The sequence below is a fragment of the Eschscholzia californica genome, unplaced genomic scaffold (assembly GCF_041429995.1).
Source record: "Eschscholzia californica isolate CP2 unplaced genomic scaffold, dmEscCali1.0.p SCAF_4, whole genome shotgun sequence".
Classification (NCBI taxonomy): domain Eukaryota; kingdom Viridiplantae; phylum Streptophyta; class Magnoliopsida; order Ranunculales; family Papaveraceae; genus Eschscholzia; species Eschscholzia californica.
The window spans coordinates 54870732-54894601 of NW_028238461.1; the positions used below are offsets into that span (position 1 = coordinate 54870732).

The 23870-nt window shown below is 35.9% G+C and overlaps 3 protein-coding genes across 4 annotated transcripts; 1 reads left to right on the forward strand and 2 right to left on the reverse strand.

The window, feature by feature from the left end:
* Positions 1–4777: 4777 nt before the first annotated feature.
* Positions 4778–8388, forward strand: LOC147546368 (adenosine kinase 2). Of its 2 annotated transcripts, none has more exons than XM_086632621.1 (12): positions 4778–4960; positions 5371–5516; positions 5811–5925; positions 6014–6045; positions 6134–6235; positions 6358–6425; positions 6950–7026; positions 7121–7218; positions 7301–7371; positions 7458–7524; positions 7616–7799; positions 7995–8388. In XM_086632621.1, the coding sequence occupies exons 3-12, from the start codon at positions 5862–5864 to the stop codon at positions 8135–8137; spliced, it is 906 nt and encodes a 301-aa protein (XP_086488747.1). In that variant the 5' UTR covers positions 4778–4960; positions 5371–5516; positions 5811–5861; the 3' UTR covers positions 8138–8388. The 2 variants fall into 2 exon arrangements, with proteins under 2 accessions (XP_086488747.1, XP_086488746.1); XM_086632620.1 differs by having other exon boundaries at positions 5371–5424; positions 5879–5925.
* A 5444-nt stretch (positions 8389–13832) lies between these two features.
* LOC147546369 (uncharacterized) lies at positions 13833–14451 on the reverse strand. Its single transcript, XM_086637420.1, has one exon. The coding sequence runs from the start codon at positions 14449–14451 to the stop codon at positions 13945–13947; it is 507 nt and encodes a 168-aa protein (XP_086493546.1). The 3' UTR covers positions 13833–13944.
* Positions 14452–19060: 4609 nt separating this feature from the next.
* Positions 19061–23353, reverse strand: LOC147546370 (alpha carbonic anhydrase 7-like). The gene is made up of 11 exons (XM_086635907.1): positions 23162–23353; positions 22852–23069; positions 22637–22743; positions 22019–22121; positions 21752–21919; positions 21583–21636; positions 21413–21483; positions 19877–19979; positions 19610–19777; positions 19441–19494; positions 19061–19341 (listed from the first exon to the last, which is right to left on the reverse strand). Exons 1-11 carry the CDS (start codon positions 23256–23258, stop codon positions 19267–19269), a joined length of 1218 nt encoding a protein of 405 aa, XP_086492033.1. The 5' UTR covers positions 23259–23353; the 3' UTR covers positions 19061–19266.
* Between the last annotated feature and the right edge of the window lie 517 nt (positions 23354–23870).

The window sequence follows — 23870 nt, forward strand, 5'->3', positions numbered from 1 at the left end:
TTCATCTCTAATGTTAAGACTTCAACAGGCGTATCCCTAAAGTGACTGTGCAGTGGACTGATGAGAACCTAAAACTCAACCAAAAGGGGTTTCTTAAGGTTGCAGTGGGCTGATGAAAACCCTTAAATTCAGACAAATGAAACCCCCAATCAAATTCAATCAAAACCTTAAACTCAAAAGTAAAAAAAAAACCTAAAGTGATTGTGAGTGGCAAAGAGACAGAGAGAGAGACGATACCTGCGAGGAAGATGAGAGAGGGGGAGTCAGAGAGCAATATAAATAGAGAGTGAGAAAGTCAAAACCTAAATCAAAACCTGCTAGGAAGAAGAGAGAGACAGATCAAAACCTAAACTCAAACTCAATTAAAACCTAATAAAAACCTTAAACCCAGACAATCTAAAACCCTGAGATAATTGTGTGAGAGGGAGATATATCTGCCATTAGATGCTCACGACCATGAGAGAGGGTGAGCCGTTAGATGCTCACGACCATGAGGGTGAGAGGGGATGAGCGAGAGGGAGGTTTTTTCAAAATATCCGAGATGAGGGGGAGAGTAGTGAAGCTGCGTGAGAAAGATGGAAATGGGCGGGAATGAGAGGAGAGTGCTGTTTGGGAAGGTTACATGCCAAAAATGTGGCATCTCTCGAAAAGATGCTTTTTTTTGTTCCCCTCTTCATTAAGACCCTTGGATCATTTCCAAAACTAATCTAAGCCATCCAATTTCAACAAACTAAATCTCAGCCTCTTAATATAAGGCCAGCGCTTTGGGGAAAGCTAAATAGTTTCCGGGGTGTGAAGACTTGGTCAAAAATTGGTCAATTTTGTTTGACAATTTTATTTAGGGGGAAAGCAAAATAGCTTCTCCACCTCAGCTCTCTCTCTCTCTCTCTCTCCACCTCACTTCTCTCTTTCCACCTCATCTTCTCTCTCCATACCATTCTCTCTCTCTCTTCTCCGATTAGATCGCCGGCCGGAATTTTTTTTTTTTTAGTTCGAAGGTCGCCGGCCGGCGACCTCTGCCGGAGAAGGTGATGAGGTGGCTAACAGATGATGTGGCGTGACATGGCAGAGAGAGAAAAAGAGATGGAGGAGAGAGAGTAACGGTGTTATAACGGAAGGGGGTCATATGGGTATTTCTCGTAAAATAGGGGGCCAGGCGGGAAGCTGGTCACAAAGTTGGGGGCCATTAGGGAAATAACCCTAATACATTCTATGGGATACCCTTGGAGTATTTTAGTATATTCAGATATCGCCAATATAATCAAAAGTAAATTTTGTGTGACTGCATGAGATGAGATAAAAAACTAGCAAAGAGCAACGAAAATACGAAATGTAGAAAAAGGTTGTTAGTAAAGCAAAAATGGTCTTTGTAATTACATATTTTTTCGGAGTACGTTAATAGCATAACTGAGTGATGGCTTGGCTAGGGTACTTGAGTCTTAGTTATATTATTGTCGACCTTTAGGGTCTTTTCATTCTCGCCCTTTAGGATCTTTTGTTTGTGTCTGTGTCTTGTCAATTTCTGTCCCTTCATGTAGGCACTTTACGTTCGAAAGTTTCTAGAAACTTATCTTATGTAACTCTCATGAAGTTGAGGAGAGAAATAACATCATCTAACATGTAACTTCTTGATTGTTCACTTAGATAAAAGTATAGTATTACTCGAAAAAAAAAACTCTTGTTGAAGTGGTATGTGGCCAATCGCTTCAGTAATGCAAATTTGGTTAAAAATAGAAGAAAAAACAGACCAACACTAACTATGGCCATGATATATGAGAACCAAAATCAATATCTATTTGAGAGCTCATAACGAGCACTGACGGAGGATATACATCATCACCAAGAGATCTGTTTGCTTTTCACTTTATGAGAGAGTCGCCTCCGCCATTACCAGGAAGTCGCCTCCGCCACTGAGAGACCGCCATTATTGTACAAAGTGTATAGAAATGCTAAATAATCTCTCTCTTGTACTTGTCTCCGTACCACTACCACCGCCACGGACCACACGACCAAAAACACCACCTTTGCTAGCCACCGCAGACCACACCTCCACCACAAACTGCCAAAAACTCACCACCACCACCTTTAACCACAACCCTCTTCGTCACCACCACACCACCACCACCACCACCACCCACCACCATCGTTAAACATCACCACGAAACCCTCCACCATAACACCATCAAGAAACCCTAAAATTCTGTCGAACCACCACCACCACCATCATACCATCATCGTCACCAACACCACCACAGAGCCTATACCACCACCACCCCACCATCACGAAACCCACCACCAGATCCTGCCGTTAGCCCCAATCGCACCACCACCACCACCACTTCAACCACGTGACACCGGTAGATCCGAATAACTCCACCACTACCAGATCTATCCATGGTTAAATCACACCATCACGACCGGATTAATAGCGAAATAGAGAGGGAAAGCGGGGAAGAAAGGGATGAATCCCTTGCCGGCAATTGGCGAGGGTTAAACTTGAACATAAAACAGAGAGACAAAGAATGAGATTGCTAACTAGATAAGAGAGAAAGGAGCGGATAGATAGAAAGAGAGAGAGGCGGCGCCACCCCCCTGAAAAATCGCTCCGCCATAGAGAAACGGTTTCCTATTACTGAGGAACAAAAGATTCCACTTCATAAGAGTTGCCGAGTATCCAAACACTCAATTGGACCGAGAGACACATCTCCTTCTCTTACGGATACTCCAAAATCTTCAATTTTTGGCCCATTTAACGATTCATTGCTTTCTGTATACTATTGCCGAGAGACACATAAGAGTCTACGGTGTATTAACCCGAAGTTGTTATAGTCTGAGATTGATGTCATTAAACTATGGATCGTTATTAGTTAAGGCAAAGAATTGCCCAAAATGAGAGAGTGGTTCACTTATGTCAGTCATCTCGTAAAAATTTTACACTGGGCACAACAATTAGGAAAAGTGATTCTTTTTTTTTTGTAGATTGAAGTCATATTAGTCATTTCACGACCAAACACAATAAAAAGAAAATATACTGGAATCTTACAGTTCAAGATATGTATTTTCCAAAATTATAGGAATTCAACCGCGTATAACGGGGAATTAACTATTCAAATTGTGTTATGTGTCGAATAGACTTGCCAACATATTTTGTCAACTCATGTGAAATTCAACTATCAAGAGGGTAAGCAAATTTTTTTTTTTTTTCTGGTAAAGCTGTTTTACCAAACGACGAAAGTATATGCCGAGACTATCTGAAACACAATCTACACCTATAAATTCAGGAACCGAAAGAAAAACACTTGCTACAATCCGTGAGAAGCCATTGATTAAGTTCACTTTCTTATGAATATAGGATTTGAGAACAACCTAAAAAGCCCACAAAACAGATGTAAAACAGATGTTCTTCTTTGCTTCGTGCCTTGGTCTCTCACCTTATTATCTCTCTCCTTGTCCATGAGAAAAGTAAGCAGAATTTCTTCACACTGTTTATATACAAGAAGTGAGAATGGTACCCCACGTGCTACATGCTTGCACGTGGGATGTACCCAACAGATATGCACGTGTTTTCTCACACACATTTGCGATCGGTTTCGCTTCATCCCTTGTTTATTACGAGAATAGCTGGTAGGAATTCCAAGCTACCTCCTATCATGCTTTGAAATAAAGGGAAGTGGGGGTGACATTACCTTTTCAACATTAACATGTTCTTTCAACAAAAATAAAAATAAAATAATATGTTGTTACTATCTCATAAAAGAAAATAGTAATATGTGTATATTCTTACAGCCGAGTAATAAAAATTTTGCCATTTACAACAAGTATACAACTAATTCTAGTTAGTCCAGATGTGTCAATTGGGCTATGGGCACCTAGTAAGATGTTTCTGAAATACTTGTTTAAGGACGGATTTTTCAGTCCTATTTTTGAATATTATTTGATACAAGTAGATACTTATTCGTCTTCATATTTATATCTCTAGTTTTAGTTAGAACCTTATTTAACTGTTTTCAACGACAAAAAAAAACTCCTTTGAGGCTTTAACTATGCTTAAAAGATGATTAAAAGGTAAAACAATATTGTATGAATATCAAATGGTTAAAAATGCACATTCCTTTAGTTTTTTTTATCACATAAAACATAATAAATCATTTTCATACTTAAAACTGTGACTTTGCATACTTAAATTATAACAAATAGCCTAATTTCGTTTAGTACGAGAATTCTCACTGCTCTCACAACAAATAACCTAACATTCAACCTAGAGCCGCCTCTTTCGTTTATTCATCATCATATGGTTTTGTTGTTGCATGTGTCCAATTTATTTCGTCCAATTTACTATTTCTATAGTTTTGATTGATTTCTAAATAATAAAAAATGATAGAAGAGACTACAAAAGTAGACCTACTCCAGACCTAAACATGAATCAGTTATTTATCTAGAACGAAAAAGTTCGTCGAGAGAGAGAATGAGATTTGACTCGAAAATGAAAACTAAAGATTTCAAGAAGGTCTAGAGTAGGTTTTGACTTGTAACATGTTCTAACGATTTTAAATAAGATGCAAGAGAATTCAATTTTTATTTTTTTGTTGAAAGGTAAGAGAATTCAATTAGAGAACGTATTATTTAATACTGTATTAACAAAATACTGATGCAAAAAGGAAAAAATAGCAATAATTAAAAAAATTAATGGAAATAGGTTGGTGTGGTTGGTGAAAGAGGTAGACCCTAAGACCATATGACAATAACTCTATAAAGCTATTTTTCTCTTGAAGAAATCAGTGCAACTAAATATCTAGTTCGGCCGACGCTTTTCCTTTATTTTCATCTCTTCGATTAACATTTTTCTTCATCCTCGTCTATCTCAACTCTGTAAATCAATGGCTTCCGATGGAATCTTATTGGGAATGGGAAATCCACTCTTGGATATCTCCGCAGTAGTAGACGAGCAGTTCCTCGAGAAGTAATTCCGACTCTTAGCACTCTCTATATTCTTTTTCATTTTTGTTTTCTTCGTTTCAATTTCTTTAAACGTAGATCTGTCTGTGTGTTATTTGATCTAATCGATACAGAGTTTCAAGTGTTTAAGTAATCTTTATCTCATGTTATTTCCGATTCAATAGGTTTGTTCTTAGATCTTTGTTGATAGTATATGAATCGAATTTTGTAGTTTGTATAAGTAGATCTTAGGTTTAAAAGCTTAGATCTACTCATTTCTTAAGTTTATACTGGATTTCACATTGTGCTTTATTCTTTATGATTCGAGATCTTATCAATGTATAATAGATCTATTGTTTAATCTGTAAAAATAGTATAGATTTGTTCGTGAATCTTTGTGGATAGTATATGACTCTTTCTCTTATTGACTAACAGATATGAACTCAAGACGGCCAATGCCATTCTTGCAGAGGACAAACACCTTCCTATGTGAGTTACCTTTTTATCATCTCAGTTTGATCGCTCTTTAATTTGAAATACATCTGTCGTTTTTGGTACTTTTATGTTTTACGCGATAATTAGTACTTACTTTTTTTGTGTGGAAAAATACATTAAGAATTTAAAACCACTATTATATGTGAAAAGAACAAAATTGAAAGAAATTAGTAGGTGTAGAAACTTTTTGTTATGAATTCTGATCCTGAGAACTGGATGTCAGATTCCCTGGCTTTTTTGTTTGAGAGTTCGACTACGATCTACGTTAGTCGTTACAAGGCATTGATGCATCATGGAGATGTAATAAGCACGATAACCGCCTAGTTTAAATCGAGAACGAAAGAGGCCTAAAGCCCGACAAATTATTACATTATTTATAGCCTAAATTACATAGGATAAGTCTTATGTATTTTCGATTCTGATGATTCTTTATGTGGATATTCTTTAGTTACGAAGAGTTGGCTACTAAATATGCTGTCGAGTACATTGCTGGAGGTATGTTTAATTACTTAAGATGACCATGCTTTGTTTCTGTTGCTACATATTGGCTAATTATGATTTTCATGTTATTTGATATGTGCAGGTGCGACTCAAAACTCAATCAGGGTTGCACAGGTATAGGTTCAATACTTCTGTTGGTGCTAGTAGTTCCAGTTATAAATGTATTACATACACATAAAGTGAGGATATCTGTCTTTTGCAGTGGATGCTTCAAATTCCTGGAGCAACTAGTTATATGGGCGGAATTGGAAAGGACAAGTTTGGAGTGGAGATGAAAAAGAACTCAAAAGATGCTGGTGTTAATGTAAGTTGTTTCTACTTTTTCATTTGTTACACTTCTATTTTAGTGTGAGTCACGTGTAGATTGCCCTTCTATGCTTGTTTGGTTATTTTGTGCTTACTAACATGATACCCATTTATAATCAGGTTCAATATTACGAAGATGAGGTTGCACCAACTGGCACATGTGCTGTTTGTGTTGTGGGCGGAGAAAGGTCAGAACTGAATCTTGATTCTCTTGAGTTGTGTTGTATCTGGTCACGTTATTTGAAACTCAAACTTTATCCTGTATTAATAAATTGAAATGATGAAAATATAGTTCCAGAAAATGTGAAGGACCCAATATAAGTATAGATACTATCTATTAAATGACGTTCTCAGCATGCACATCCAGTTGTTCTTTAGTTCACAAAAGATTGAACTATTAAAGCACTCCCGATTCTCAATCTTGTTGTCTTGCACTTCATATTGAGCTTTCATAAATTGCCTGAAAGAGAATACATGAACAAGAAGTTCAGGCATCCTTCTTGGTATGCAGCTGGCTACGCTATATAACCAACACACAAAAATTTGTATGTGATATCCACTGCTATGATTATTGAGTTCGTGTATGGAACTGTGGTACTCACTGATGGGCCTTAGTGATGATCTAAATTTTCCTGCACGCTGTTGTATAATATAGTAAGGTCTTATTTAGATATGAGGAGATAGTTTTTAATTATCGTTCAAATTTGTACAGGTCGCTTGTTGCCAACTTATCAGCAGCAAACTGTTACAAAGTTGAACATCTGAAGAAACCAGAAAACTGGGCATTGGGTACCTTTTTTTTCTTCTCTTACTCAAATCCTTGTTTTCTTCCTCTTTATAAATTCTTCAAGTTTAACCCTAAGTGAACTCTTTTCTTGGGCAGTTGAGAAGGCCAAATACTACTACATTGCTGGGTTCTTTCTTACCGTGTCCCCCGAGTCCATCCAACTCGTAGCTGAACATGCAGCTGCAAAGAACAAGGTGATTGCTGATATAATTTTATACAATATCTTCCCGTAGTTTCGTAAGTAGGTCAACAGCTAACAGTTTTACCCATATGCAGATCTTCACAATGAACCTTTCTGCTCCTTTTATCTGCGAATTTTTCCGTGATGTACAGGAGAAAGCTCTTCAGTAAGCCTTTTGATCCATCTTCTGTTGTGATACGAGTTATAGTAATTACATTTTGTATATTTATAATACTCAATTTCATAATTCAGATATGTAGATTACGTATTCGGAAACGAGACTGAAGCCAGAACTTTCTCGAAGGTTCATGGATGGGAGGTAATGAATCTAGTGATCACCATCGGTCAAAAATTCCAAATGTACGTTACATTTGAACATTTCATGTGACTTCAATACATTTTCTTTGCAGACCGACAATGTCGAGGAGATTGCTGTGAAGATCTCCCAATGGCCCAAGGCATCTGGAACTCACAAGAGGATTACTGTTATTACCCAAGGTGCAGATCCAGTTGTCGTTGCCGAGGATGGGAAAGTGAAATTATTTCCTGTGATCACATTACCAAAGGAAAAACTCGTAGATACAAATGGAGCCGGTAAATTTTCTACTCTCAAGAACCTCAACTACTTTGAGAAAAATTAGCAATCCACAAAAACATAAATAGTCTATGATTCGACAATGCGATCTCAAACACAAGCTATTAATAGTTTTAGCATCTGAAAAACTTAGGATTATAATCTTTTAATCGACAAAATGATAAATTATGTGTCTTTTTTTTTTGATAATGCAGGAGATGCATTTGTTGGTGGATTTTTGTCTCAGTTGGTTAAAGAGAAACCAATTGAGGACTGTGTCAAAGCTGGATGTTATGCTGCAAATGTCATCATTCAGAGATCTGGTTGCACTTACCCAGAGAAGCCCGATTTTGAGTAGTTTAGTAATCACACCATCTATAAGCTTTAAGTTTCTGTTTTTGGAGATTTGCATTTTGAGTGGTAGTGATAATTTGATTGGTAGCCAAATCATATTTTAGATGGCAGCATGAAGATAGCAGCATTAAGATCAGCCTTTAATGTGTCTGGGGGATGTCTAACCCGAACAGTCTTGATTATCATTTACATTTTGAGTTGTTATTGTATCACTGAGGGATATTTATCTAAAATAAAAAGTATTAAGAGTACAAATGTGATATTTATCTAAAATATTCATTTATAAACCATCCAACATCATACGGAGACCTGTAATACACATCTTCTATGCGAATCACACGTCTTTGTGTGATCCTAAATGGTTTATAAATGAATACACATGCACATCTAGGAGTGAGGACGACTCCGACAATGTTCACCATTAAGACTTCGTTGACTGTGACATACTTAAATATTATTACTCAAGGACTTGACTGTGTCCGTATTGTCCTAAGTACAACAAGGATTAGACTCAGTCTGAGTTGCATTGGACTTCCACAATCTCAGGTCGCGCTAAGAGTTAGAGACCCAAGAGTAAAAAAAAAAAGGAAGGGTGCCTACAAAAGCACCCACCAATGGGGAGGGTGAAAGAAAGATTGGGAGTGTGGGACGTAATGAAGACCTAAATTCAAGGATTATGCGAGGGTCATGTCCTTCTTTAGCACACGCTTTTTATACTGGTTATTTCGTAAATAACCCCCAACTTTGTGACCAGCTTCCTACCTAGCCCCCTACTTTAGCAAAAATACCCATATGACCCCCTTTTTCCGTCACCGTTATAACACCGTCATCTAGTCATCACCTTCTGTCCTCCATCTCATAATCTCTCTCTGCCACCTCACCCTCTCGCCACTTCATCGTCATCTCCGACGAGTGTCGCCGACCGACCAATTTTCCGACCAGCGACCTTCAAGCACAATGTTTTTTTCTCTCTTCCTCTCTCTCTAACACTCTATCGAAGGGAGACCTTCGCGGGAGGTCTGGTAGATGATGAGATGGAGGAGAGAAGGTGATGACTAGATGACGGTGTTATAACGGTAACTGAAAAAGAGAGTCATATGTGTACTTTTGTTAAAATAGTGGGCTAGACAGGAAGCTGGTCACAAAGTTGGGAGCCATTTGAAAAATAACCCTTTTATATTTTACAACCCATTTATAAACCCTAACATGGGTCTCACTATCGATTACTTTTTCTTTTCTTTTTCTTTTTTTATGAAAATTTGATATATTACGTCATGTTCAGAAATAGGTTGTCATATAAAATTTGATATATTACAAATTAAATCTCAATTTATCTGAGATCTAAAATCTTTGATTTTATTTAGAGCATCTCAAATGCAAGACTCAATCTTAAAATCCTAAGTGCCACCTAGGACTTTAGAGTTTTATTTTTGAGAAAAAACCTCTCCAATGCAAAACTCAATTGAGATCTTAAGATGATGTGGAAGCATTAAGTTTTAAGATGTCTCAACTAGAAACTCTATTTTTGAGATCTCTTTTGAGAGTCTTAAGTGTGCTAGTCATCAAATTTAATTTTGGGTTAATTCCGTTTTGGCCCCCGATTTGTGACCAACTGGCCGTTTTGGCCCCCAATTGTGTCCGGCAGTTCGTTTTGGCCCCAATTTCCTGTTTGGCCCCAACATATTTTTGTAAGCTTCTCCATTCTACCCTTATGGCAATTTTGTAAATTAAATGTATTTTCTTTCTCTTTGTCCACCTCACTAAGCAATTGCCACGTCATATTCGTCCACATAAGGTCGCCGGAAAATGTCGCCGGAAAATGTCGCCGGCGACATAATTTCCGGCGACCACCATTTTTTTTTTAACTTCTTCTTCTCCTACCATCTCCTTCCTTCTTCTTCTCTCTCTCTCTCCCCTTCCTCTTCTCTCTCTCTTCCCCTCTTCTCTCTCTCTCCCCCTCTTCTCTCTCTGTTAGGTTTCCGACGAAGGGTTTCCCTTCCCCGGAAACCTAACAGAGAGAGAAGAGGGGAAGAGAGAGAGAAGAGGGGAAGAGAGAGAGAAGAGGAAGGAGAGAGAGAGAAGAGGAAGGAGAGAGAGAGAGAAGAAGAAGGAAGGAGATGGTTGGAGAAGAAGAAGTTAAAAAAAAAAACAATGGTGGTTGCCGGAAATTATGTCGCCGGCGACATTTTCCGGCGACCTTATGTGGACGAATATGACGTGGCAATTGCTTAGTGAGGTGGACAAAGAGAAAGAAAATACATTTAATTTACAAAATTGCCATAAGGGTAGAATGGAGAAGCTTACAAAAATATGTTGGGGCCAAACAGGAAATTGGGGCCAAAACGATCTGCCGGACACAATTGGGGGCCAAAACGGCCAGTTGGTCACAAATCGGGGGCCAAAACGGAATTAACCCTTTAATTTTTGGACCAATCGAAAGCCTTTCTTTCTCAACCACTTTTTCCTATTAAATGTATGTTTGACATGTGCATCTATTAGAGTTTTTTTAGAGTGTTGCATTCGAGAATGACTTGAATTAGAGACATTCAAGTTAGCCACATAGGAAAGAGAACCTCAATTAAGACTCAACACATAAGTCAATTAGAAAAAATTTTTGAGTTTTGCATTGGAGATGCTCTTAGTGTGGGGGTGGGTACTTAATAAGTCAATAAGTCAATGGCATTATGGAGAACTTTATTATTGATTTTTTTTAAAACGTGGGGATCGTTACTTTCATTGCACGATCATAATGATATTTATATACATCAGAAACATATAATAAATCAAGATGTCTATGATGATAGTAATTATAGAATTTGTTTAATTCATGTATTTGTTAATGGTGTATTCATGTTATACGGAACGTAATGACTCTTTGAGTTTATGTCAAAAATAGAAAATAAATAATAAGATTGGTCGGATAAAATTTCATTAAATTTCTCCATTTCAAATGGAGTAATTGATCATTTTTATATCTTACAACTTATTTTAAAACCCTAATATGGGTCTCACGATGGATTAACTCATGTTCTGCTATATAAATATAGCATATACTCTTGCCAACAATCCCCACAATTCACAATTTAGTCTGGTTATCAAAGTAACTAAATTATACACTATGGCTAAAAACTCTTAGTTATTTGTTTGTCGCCTTCATCTTCGTTTTGGTTCTTACATCTGTTCCAGGTAAATAATATATGTTTAAGTTTTTTGTCTATTATTTTTGTTTTAATTTGAACTATTCAATTTTATTGTTACATTTTATTTTTAGTTAAATTGATTATATTCAAAATTTAAACTTTCCTCTACTAGAAAAAATTGATTTTACATTTTTGTAACTGTTTGATGATGAATTATAAGCAAATGATTCCTAAAGTCATGCTTTCGATCAATTGTTTATCTTGAGTTTGATTACGGTTATCGTCTTTTCAGAGATGACATCAGCTAGTTATCTCGGTGCTTTAGCAAACAGTCTTGCTACAGGCAAGGTATATGGGACGATTGGAACTTCAGCCAGAGTTCGTGGGGGTCGTCGGGTTTTGGAATCCAAACTTTATGATACCAGTGGCGGGAATTGACTTATATGTGGGGTGGTTAATTGGAGTCTAAATAAACTAATTGGTGTTAATTAAGCTGCAAAATAAGTTAATTGTCTTTTGTTGGTCAATTATGGATTATTTTCATTTTTTTTGTTGAAAGAGGATTATTTTCATTTTGGTATTACAATTTCTCCTAGGCGTTTTTCTTTTGTTTGAAAGATAAACATATTTTAACATATATGAGCAAGTTCCTCGAACGGATCACTATCTAAGAGCAAGTCCAACAGGTGGGGGTTGAGGCCCTTAATTCAAATTAAGGGCCACTCCCCACCGGTCCAACCAGAGTCAGTCCTTATTAAGGGCCGGCTGAACATCCCTAACAGACCGTTGGGAAGCTCCCAACAGTCATGTTGGGGATCACATCCAACCGTCCAAATTATTTTATATTATTTATAAACAAAATAAAATTAAAAAATAGTTATTTTGATTAACTTTTTTTTATCAATCTAACAAAATTCACACATTCATTTTAAAAAAAAAAATTAACAAAAACCCACACATTTTTTAAAATCCAACGTGTCGATTCCCGAATAATTTTTCAATTTTAGAAAAAAAAATTATTTCGAAAATAGTGTTTTGTATATACACAAGTTCTTCGCACACCCACAAAAAAACTCACACACGCGTTTCCCACATCCACATATTTAGGGCCCCAAGAGAGTCTGTGGTTGGAGTTGAATTTTAGGGGCTGAACTGAGGCTGTAAAATTTGGGTGAAAATGTGACTTTAAGGGCTTGGGACAGTCCCTGGTTGGACTTGCTCTAAAAGGCGCAAGTCAACTTGGTAACTTCTTCTGCTAAGCAATATTGACAATGACTCTCAATATTTCACCACTTAAATGTAAGAACGTACTTTTAGATTAACACTTAATTTTCTAAAAGAAATAAACTAAACCAAAACAAAAAAGAAGTACTCCAATTTACATGAACCAGGGCAAAATGTGGGCTTATGGCACCTCAACCGAATATCTCCCTACCACCACCATCATCTTCATCTTCTCTCTCTTTCTCCGTCTGTCTTATCCTCTTTGTTCTGGCTAATGGAAGAACACTCTGCAACCCTTATCTGGAAAACAGACGAAGAAACACTAACTAGTCTTGAAAACTATACTATAAGACTCTGAATGGGTAAATTTGTTTTGCTGGTATGGAAATAAATTTGACCAAAATTCTGTACAAATTTTAATAAAAGAATATATAACTTTCTTTTTTTAACAAAAAAAAATTAAAATTGAGTGTCGGGCCCAATTTCCCGTTCGTCCTAAACTTATGAAAGAACAAAAATTCTATTTACACTTCCATTTTGGTCCCTCCCCCTGCCCTCCGTCGATGTGGCGACATATCACTGGAGTATATTATCTCACAATTCTCCCTCTAATTGCTCCTCACTCAAGTGATATGTTGCCACAGCAGGGGAGGGTTAGGGGAGGGACCAAAATGGCGGGACGAATAGAATTTGTCACAAAACAATTAGTAATCTTTGACTGACAACTTTAGTCTTTAGTCATACCTAAAGTCTTTCTTTTCTGCATGATTCCAAACCATAATGATCATGAACTTCGTACCCCTGGCTGGATCCTAGCCTCCATTTTTCTAGTGAGTGTCTAAAAGGACCCATCATCCCTAATTCTCTGTATCCTCCATCTCTCTCACTCATTCCTGACTCTTAAGAAGAGCCCATATCCAATTTTATGAGGGAAAGGTAGATCTGCACGTTGTGAATCTCCAAATAATAAATATGCTACCACACCCATTAAAACAGAATATGAAAAGCAAGAGCAGCTGACTTCTCACTCACACTCTCCCACTAATAGCCAATTAAAATGAAATTAGTGATCAACAGTGCTAAAACCCATCCAACAATGCTTACTTCTAATTCTAAGGAACACCAGTCATGGTATTCCCAGCTGAATCCCGACACACTGACGTGGGCGGTCCAGATTTAAAGAGAGGGTTTTTCCCTTTCTCTCCCTAAATCTGGACCGGCTACGTTACCTGGTCAGGATTCAGTCGGGAGACTGGCTGGACGTACCATCATTTTTGTTTTAAAGAAATACATTACACAAAAATAGTCCGCTGTAAAATGTAATACAAGTACCACTTTTCCATAATCATCGTCTAATATATTACAATTAATAGAGGACAGTACAAATGGATTAGAACATACATAGTTAATTAGTAACAAAAGAAAATTAGTGAATCTTAATTAGAGACTAATTAGTTTCTCTCATACATAAAGTTAGATCAAGAACACAACAAGCCCCCCTTGGCTTGTGTGAACAAGTAGTATTAGCGGCAGTGACAAAGTGAATGACACTAAGGAAAACTTTCTCTTCACAAGGGATACAAATTTTGGAATCAGGATGAGTAAATTCATATTCTTCTCTTGCTCTATCAAGAAGTGCCTTAAAAAGGGGATGTTTAAGTAAACTAATTTTGATGACAAATCTCTTATATTCTTCTCCAACATAAACCACCAAGTGACCTTTTGGGACATCACTTGGAATACCCATTATGGGTTTGTTCTTCTTTCTTGAATTTTCTTCATGATCTTCTTCATTAAATAAAGTAGTAGTGGTGTTAGTACATTTAGGTCTACACCAAAGAGCCCAAAAATGGAGGCAACAATTGTCATGATAAGTTGAAGAAGGGTATACATTTTTAGTGCCCATAATCCTCAGCTTGTTAAGATATGCCTTTAAAAACCTAGTCTTCACCATTGTTTATAGTTGAGACTAGAAAATCAAAGTGTGGGCAGAGAGAGAAAGAGAGATGGCAGAGAGGAGAGGATGGAGTGGTATGATAGTGAAAGTGATGATTGTGAGGTATATATAAAGATGAAATGAGTCATGATTGCCTTAGCAAATAAATTTCAAGGCTTTAAGTTGTTGAAAAATAATGATATGGCAACTAGCTAGGAGGTGAGCTAGCTATGGGCTATGGCGATTGTGATATTTCAATACAGTGTATTTTGTGCGTGTGATAGCTACTCTTGTTCCCTAGCTACTTTTTTCGTGCATGTATTGCTTTTGTTTTCTAAGTATTATTTTGCTTAGTTCAACAAAAAAAAAAAGTATTATTTTGCATAGTGTGGATATACTAGCTAGAGTGGTATAATTACATAGCTACAACACAAGAATTAGATAATGCAAAGTGCTTTTGTGTTACATACATGTGGTGTTTGCTCACCAACATGTAATGTCAATATCTTAGTATCGTGAGCGTCTAAGGTCTACCTCATAACTAATGATTATAGAAAACCCTAATGCTTATTATTAGTCACGAGACTTCACTTAGTTCAGTAAGAATTTCTTAATACTACATGACAGCAGAGCAAGTGTTTATTCTTGGTGCATCACGCATTCTGCTACAATAAATTTGTGGAATTTTGACTGAAAACAAGCTAGTAATCTCAAGAAGTTAATGCATTAAATTTTATTTACTTGATAATGAAACTTTGCTTAGACTATACAAAATATTCTTATCGTATAACATATTGATTATAATGTGGGATTTAACACGTGACTTGGTCTGTGCCATTGGGCCTATGTGACCCTAAGTCCCAAGGACTTACAAAGTGTACACCCTAATAGGTAATGTAGAAGTTTATTGATTAAGGACTAGGATCATTTCTTATATATATACATACATACTTTTTTTTTTCGATGAGAAAAATATACATACATACTTGGTAGTTTTTATGTAACAAATCCCAATGGTATATGGTAATGGACTTATGGTACATCACAGTACACTTTTGATACGAAAAGGTACCAACAATCACTTTATCTCTCTAAGAATTTTCTCTGTCCAAAGTGAAGTAGAGAGCAAGTGTTTTTGATCTTTGGTAATTCTAAAAGTTAAAAGACCCCACAATATGAAGATAGATAGTAAAGGATAAGATGATGAAGTAATAAGATATGATATAGGGATGGGATATGGGGTTTCTTTCTTGGGCTCAGTGCTTTTATCCAGTATTTATTTTCCCTTTCTCATTATATATCCGCTCTTTGTTTTTCAGGCACATTTTCGTTATGGCCAGGTTAATTTTTACAATATAGAAGAACCTAAATCAAAACTACATATACGAATAATGGAGCTTGGTATTATCAAAAATATATATAATATAATAAATATCACACGTACCGTTGAATTTTCAAAAACATGGATAAACTGATATAATTATCAGTCACATGTTTGAGAAATACTCAATATCTCGATAGAAGAAAAATGGGACCGACTACACCTGGAATCACTACTTGAAGTCAGAAAATATCGCTCTAATTTTATGAAATAAACTTTTTCATTGATTTCCTATTAGATCTTCTCTCGTTTAATTTTCACGTTTACGAAAAATTCTTGAGATTGAAACATGAATATCCATAAAAAGATAGTCAATAAATGATAAGATGGGAACTGGAAAGGAGTTAGAATAGGTGCAATATATTGAGTGGAATAAATAGCTTATTAGTAGTTAATATTTATCTAAATTTTGATTAGCTTAAAGATAAGATGAACTCTTAGTGTTTGTGCTTGTATCAAAGATGATTTCCCAAACTCTTAAAAAGTAATTTATTTTAAGCTATCCATGATTTTGACATTATCAATCTATCCATTCATTAGTTTTACTCCACTACTTATCTTGTTTTCTAGATTTATATGACACGATTTTATATAATTTTGTTCAATTGCTAGTGTGCAGGGTGTGTCCTTACCTAATATCTAGTTCGACATTTTAGAATACATATTTTGTTTTTTACCCATTGGTCGTGATCATCTTCCATTAATATAAATTAATGTCCGTCAATAGATATTTGGTTCTAGATATAACCAAAGCCAAAGAGAAGGAAACCCCAAGCTACATAATCCAACTAAGATCTTCACACCTAACAACAATGACGGATCAAAACACCAATAGTATTGCACAAAAACAATAAACATCGAAAATAAAAAATTAAATTAGTTTGACATATTTATTTAGGTGGTAACATGTATATCTCTCATCCGACGAAGTTAGAATTCGAACCTAACTGTATCCCAAAAAATCACGTCTTAAAATCGTAAATGATGTTCGTTACTTACGATTAGCACCTCAGTTGATCTTTCTAGCTACCACCATTGTAGTCTATAGGTAAGAGAAGTCATGTCTTAATTGAAGGGAACTAGTTTCCTTCCCCTAAACTGGGAAGAAGAAGGAAGCTTGCGCAAGAAGGTTGAGGGAAGTTAGTAGTTGAGGCCGGGTAGTACATGAGCCCGCCCCACCAGTCCACCAATGAAGGTTGAGGGAAGTTAGTAGGTTAGGGTGACCCCTCCATGGACTAGGACTAATAATGTGCTCCTCCCTTAGCCTGTCGGTCAACTTACCCCTAACATCATACACCCCTGGCTGCCCTGGGCCCTGCACCCTGGCCCATTGTTTTCCATTGTGTGATTTAGGATTCGACTTCAAATGGATCGGTGTCCTTTTAGCTGGCAGCATTTATACTTTGTGACAGCAACATTCCTTAATTACCTCCCATACTTCTATATCCGTCCCATGGGAATCTCCCGACAAAGTTACCGAAACATCGGTATCACCGTGTGTAGGGGTAGGAATCTAGCGGGTTTGGGCTCGGGCATAATAGAATCGGACTCAGGCGGATCGGACACTACAATGCCTAATCCGCTACTAGTTGTCGAGCGGATCAGGTCGGACAGATTCAACCAATTCATGGCCCTAGTCCGTCCGAGCCTACCTGTCCGAGCGGGCTCCATCGGGCCCGGGTCGGCCAGGCTCGGGTTATTTTGAGAAAAAAATATAATAATAACCAACCATTTCATTTATAATTTTTTTAAATCGCTTTTTTTAGCCATTATCTCCTCATTATATAAAGGGAAGTTTTATAGGGCCTCCCCAATTTTGTTAAAAGGCCTCCCCATGAACCATTTCACTTGGTAAATTATCATTGAGGGGGGCCCTTTTAACAAAAATGAGGGGGCCCTATAAAATCTCCCTTATATAAAGTGTTGTCTATTTTCTAAGTAGTTTATAATATAAGCAAAATCTAAAACATTACTAAACAAGATAATCTAAACATTACTGACCAAAATTACAACATTACTAACTAAATTTATCACATTATTACAACATTACTAACCAAGATTCATCAATCCAGAGAGATAATACACAAAGAAAAATTCAAAAATAATACAGTAAAAAAAAAACAAATCAAGAACATTTATCCATCTATATTTGTTTGATCTAAATTTTTTAAGATCTCTTTTACAACCTTAACCCACATGTATAAAAGAAAAAACAAATCAAGATTCATCTATAAATAAATAAAACAATTACAGTAAAACCTAAGAACATATATATCTTCTTGAATCTTCTTAACTCTTAACCCACATGTAGGTCGGAAAAAAATGATGAAGAAGGCTTCGGTCTTAGTTTATCTTTGTCTTTTACTCTTACTCTTACTCTTACTTGAGAACTGAGAAGAGAGAGAGTAAATGGTAATGGAAATTAGGGAGAGAGGCGGAGAGAGAGAGAGAGAGAGAGAGAGAGAGAGAGAGAGAGAGAGAGAGAGAGAGAGAGAGAGAGAGACTGATTATGTTTAGGATTTTTCTGTTGAGTAACCCTATTTGTAGTCCAAGGGGAGTCCCCCATTTAATCCAACGGGTGAGGTGTACTTCTAATTAACTAATTATTTCTTTACAAAGATAATCATACCACATAACTAAAAAAACAACTTTAGAGTTTTGCATTAGAGACATGAGAATTGAAGATTTCTGTTTTTGACACTTACGAATGAAAACCTCAGTTAGAACTTGACAAACATAATTAATTGAAATTTCTTTTAGTTTTACACTGGCCATTCTCTTATATACCCATCCTTGCACAAGGTAAAAATATACATGAAACGCGATCAGTTTAGTAGTAACTTTTGTGGTGCCTATAAACGAACAAGTTTGTTTGATATCTGTTAGCTCAAGGAGCAAAATAAGCCCATGAAATTCCAAATGTTATCGTTGCTCGGTTGAGAACAAGCATAAACCCATGGGATCGAAAAACAGTTTTTGCTCGTGAATCATGTTCATCTTACACAGCATTTGCAACAAAATTCCTGTCAAACCCAAATGAGCCATTGTCCCTAAATCACACATTTTCACGCTCACATGTAACGGTAGTTTGCCAAAACCTTGTATTTGTGATTCATCTGATAACCTTTTTGCAACAGCATTCGAAGGCGTTGCTAATGCCTTACTCTTGTGATACGAAAATTACTTGTGCTTTTACCCAATGCTTTTACTTTTTTATATAACAAGGAACACAAAAAACGGATTAAGTGAACGAATAACTTTGTATATTCTACTATTATCTTTATAAAACTTCACAGAGCTACACAAATTCATAATAGCATAACAATGGTAACTTTTATTGTAAACGACCACTAGTCATACATGAAACATACATGGATGGAACCATAGACGTCAATTATGAACTAGTAATAAAGTAATTACTCTCGTGTTAAAATTTAGTAACTCCCACAGGTTTAATTTTTTGGTCTATACATCTGAACTTTGTGTGTTTTTATCGGTTGTACTGGTCTTGAATTTGTGCTCGACGCCTGCAATTAAATAATCGATTAAAATACTTCATAATTGATTATTAATTAATTCTAAATAACAAAAGTAACTTGAATTGATTTGTTAGTATACAAACTTACATCATGAACGGCATCTCTTAGTAATCTTACTTGTTCTCTTGAAACTGTCCTCACCTGATTAAATCGTTAAATAATTAAATCTATTAGTAAACTTTTGTTATGAATATTGATTATTTTCCATATCGGTTTTGCTAGGGATCTGAGAATAATTTAGAAAATATTGATATACCTTTCGGATAATTGTCCAAAGAACGTTTTCGGTACAAGGAGGAATTGTAAGCGAACCAACATATCGGTAGTATTTTCTACTTCCCAACTTTATGAGTCTTGGGTCAACTACACCTACTACTCGTTCGTCTTTCTTAGTATCAGCAACACCTTTTAAGTGATATACTAACTGTCACAAACGAAAACACAGTAAAAGTGTAAGAAATAGTTAGTGATAGAGACGTCTCATTAGTTATTTTGTGGTAAGTAAAAGGGGATACATTCGTACATCGGATAGGAAGGAATCGGGACGGCCGATGGTGTAAGTGATTCCGACGACCGCTATCTTTTTGTCTAAGCTCTCATGAACCAAGTGCACTTCAAGATCGAACCTACATTCATGTAATTTATATAAATCAAATTAATTTTATGATAAAATTATTGAAAGTTTGACAGACATTTGTAATTCTACACAAACAAAAAGCAGCGTGAATGTCTGACTAATTCACTGATTCATTATTCATGGGAAGATATTGAACTTTTGTTTTTGAAATATTTTAGAAAATGACTGTCAAACTTTCAATAATTTAGAACATATATATCTTCTTGAATCTTCTTAACTCTTAACCCACATGTAGGTCGGAAAAAAATGATGAAGAAGGCTTCGGTCTTAGTTTATCTTTGTCTTTTACTCTTACTCTTACTCTTACTTGAGAACTGAGAAGAGAGAGAGTAAATGGTAATGGAAATTAGGGAGAGAGGCGGAGAGAGAGAGAGAGAGAGAGAGAGAGAGAGAGAGAGAGAGAGAGAGAGAGAGAGAGAGAGAGAGAGAGAGAGAGAGAGAGAGAGAGAGAGAGAGAGAGAGAGAGAGACTGATTATGTTTAGGATTTTTCTGTTGAGTAACCCTATTTGTAGTCCAAGGGGAGTCCCCCATTTAATCCAACGGGTGAGGTGTACTTCTAATTAACTAATTATTTCTTTACAAAGATAATCATACCACATAACTAAAAAAACAACTTTAGAGTTTTGCATTAGAGACATGAGAATTGAAGATTTCTGTTTTTGACACTTACGAATGAAAACCTCAGTTAGAACTTGACAAACATAATTAATTGAAATTTCTTTTAGTTTTACACTGGCCATTCTCTTATATACCCATCCTTGCACAAGGTAAAAATATACATGAAACGCGATCAGTTTAGTAGTAACTTTTGTGGTGCCTATAAACGAACAAGTTTGTTTGATATCTGTTAGCTCAAGGAGCAAAATAAGCCCATGAAATTCCAAATGTTATCGTTGCTCGGTTGAGAACAAGCATAAACCCATGGGATCGAAAAACAGTTTTTGCTCGTGAATCATGTTCATCTTACACAGCATTTGCAACAAAATTCCTGTCAAACCCAAATGAGCCATTGTCCCTAAATCACACATTTTCACGCTCACATGTAACGGTAGTTTGCCAAAACCTTGTATTTGTGATTCATCTGATAACCTTTTTGCAACAGCATTCGAAGGCGTTGCTAATGCCTTACTCTTGTGATACGAAAATTACTTGTGCTTTTACCCAATGCTTTTACTTTTTTATATAACAAGGAACACAAAAAACGGATTAAGTGAACGAATAACTTTGTATATTCTACTATTATCTTTATAAAACTTCACAGAGCTACACAAATTCATAATAGCATAACAATGGTAACTTTTATTGTAAACGACCACTAGTCATACATGAAACATACATGGATGGAACCATAGACGTCAATTATGAACTAGTAATAAAGTAATTACTCTCGTGTTAAAATTTAGTAACTCCCACAGGTTTAATTTTTTGGTCTATACATCTGAACTTTGTGTGTTTTTATCGGTTGTACTGGTCTTGAATTTGTGCTCGACGCCTGCAATTAAATAATCGATTAAAATACTTCATAATTGATTATTAATTAATTCTAAATAACAAAAGTAACTTGAATTGATTTGTTAGTATACAAACTTACATCATGAACGGCATCTCTTAGTAATCTTACTTGTTCTCTTGAAACTGTCCTCACCTGATTAAATCGTTAAATAATTAAATCTATTAGTAAACTTTTGTTATGAATATTGATTATTTTCCATATCGGTTTTGCTAGGGATCTGAGAATAATTTAGAAAATATTGATATACCTTTCGGATAATTGTCCAAAGAACGTTTTCGGTACAAGGAGGAATTGTAAGCGAACCAACATATCGGTAGTATTTTCTACTTCCCAACTTTATGAGTCTTGGGTCAACTACACCTACTACTCGTTCGTCTTTCTTAGTATCAGCAACACCTTTTAAGTGATATACTAACTGTCACAAACGAAAACACAGTAAAAGTGTAAGAAATAGTTAGTGATAGAGACGTCTCATTAGTTATTTTGTGGTAAGTAAAAGGGGATACATTCGTACATCGGATAGGAAGGAATCGGGACGGCCGATGGTGTAAGTGATTCCGACGACCGCTATCTTTTTGTCTAAGCTCTCATGAACCAAGTGCACTTCAAGATCGAACCTACATTCATGTAATTTATATAAATCAAATTAATTTTATGATAAAATTATTGAAAGTTTGACAGACATTTGTAATTCTACACAAACAAAAAGCAGCGTGAATGTCTGACTAATTCACTGATTCATTATTCATGGGAAGATATTGAACTTTTGTTTTTGAAATATTTTAGAAAATGACTCATAATCTCCAAATTTTCGCCTGAGTACAAGAGCATTTCTTATACAAAACTCACTAGACACTAGTCAAACCGCTTTCATAAACCGTCACTTGAACGGAATGTGGGAGAAATTTTGTTTCTCTACGCTATAACATGTTTAGTCACGTGGAGACTTGTTTTCAATATAGGAAATTGATAAATGACATGAAAATTAAGAGCGAGCACAGACCGAACGGTGACACGTCCAGTTTTCCAATTAGTTAGGTTATCCGGAGAAAGAAATGACATGATCAACTAGAGCTGGTCACATCACCGCCCGCCTGTGATTGACCCACGTGTCATTCATTTTTGTAAGTACCTTTTGCCATTGATGGTGTGCTCAGAAGGTGAATGCCAGTGGCACTGTTGAAGTATATACTCAGTTCCATTGACAAAGATAGATCCTGCCCCTCCTACCCATTTCAACTGCATCCAATTTATATTTAATTAATTATCACTATACTAATTCATAATTAATAAATAAATTAATAAGTACCACAAGAAAATTAAAAATAAAAAAAATAAAAATATTACCATGATATCATGGCCTCTATTAATGATGGTAGCATTAGAAGGTTTGTATTTCCTCTTAAGTCTTCCCAAATGAGAAACAATTGAAACCCTTTCATTCATTAAATCAATTGGAGATTGCATCTTTCCATGATTACACTTTTCCCATTCTGGATGTATTTCTCCCCATCTCTCTGGTCCTTTCTCACTTCCTCTCACATAATTAAACTCTCTCTCATCCTCTGTATAATTAATCAAAAGCAATCACAATTAAAATTACTAATTAATTCATGTTAATTAATCAGATTATAAAAACAAATTAATCAATACTAACCAACTTCTTGAGATCTAGTAATTGGTATAATTGCATGAAAGATAACTGTTACTAGTACAACATAGAACAACATGATCTGAATCATTCCCTTCTCCATTATTAATCAATTTCCAAGAAAAATAAATGATATTTTTCAATAAAGAAAGAATGTAAATTAATTAATTTTGATACCCTTTCTCTTATATTTTTGATATGAACTCTTATAGGCTCCTCTCATATATAGCTTATCTCTAGAGAGAGAGAGAGAGAGAGAGAGAGAGAGAGAGAGAAATGAGACTTGTCTAATAAGATCACTAATTTTCCTTGAAATTTCAGTATGAATGTGTGAATCCAGAGAATTAAGGAAATAGTCAGCTGAAATCGAGTCATTCCTGGCAGACACGCAGTGATGAGAACCCAACTACCACAAGGCCCAGATGGGCTTTAGTCAAAGAGGACCACCAAGGTAAACGTCAATGATGACGATTTGTGTTGTTAAATCTTGAATGAATTTGTCCATTAGATCTTCTAATCAAATCAACCCTAATTTTTTCGATACAGAAAAATAGGTAAGTCTTTTCTTGTTAAGAAAGGTCGAATGAGGCCGTGGTCGACCGACTGATCACAAACAAACAGGAGTCAGATTAGTTGAAAAGAGAAAAACTAAGAGACGAAAATGTTCAAACGACAAGAATTTCAAACAGAATTAGGAGAAATTTCAAATCAACGA

Bases quoted from the DNA above. Each gene is read 5' to 3' on its own strand.
- LOC147546368 (XM_086632620.1), top strand. From the start codon at position 4,878: ATGGCTTCCGATGGAATCTTATTGGGAATGGGAAATCCACTCTTGGAT. The intron at 6,426-6,949 runs GTCAGAACTGAA...AAATTTGTACAG, and splicing joins TGTGTTGTGGGCGGAGAAAG to GTCGCTTGTTGCCAACTTAT. The intron at 7,800-7,994 runs GTAAATTTTCTA...TTGATAATGCAG, and splicing joins CGTAGATACAAATGGAGCCG to GAGATGCATTTGTTGGTGGA.
- LOC147546369 (XM_086637420.1), bottom strand. From the start codon at position 14,451: ATGGTGAAGACTAGGTTTTTAAAGGCATATCTTAACAAGCTGAGGATT.
- LOC147546370 (XM_086635907.1), bottom strand. From the start codon at position 23,258: ATGGAGAAGGGAATGATTCAGATCATGTTGTTCTATGTTGTACTAGTA. The intron at 22,122-22,636 runs GTACTTACAAAA...ACATGAATGTAG, and splicing joins CACACCATCAATGGCAAAAG to GTTCGATCTTGAAGTGCACT. The intron at 21,484-21,582 runs GTAAGTTTGTAT...ATTTAATTGCAG, and splicing joins TAAGAGATGCCGTTCATGAT to GCGTCGAGCACAAATTCAAG.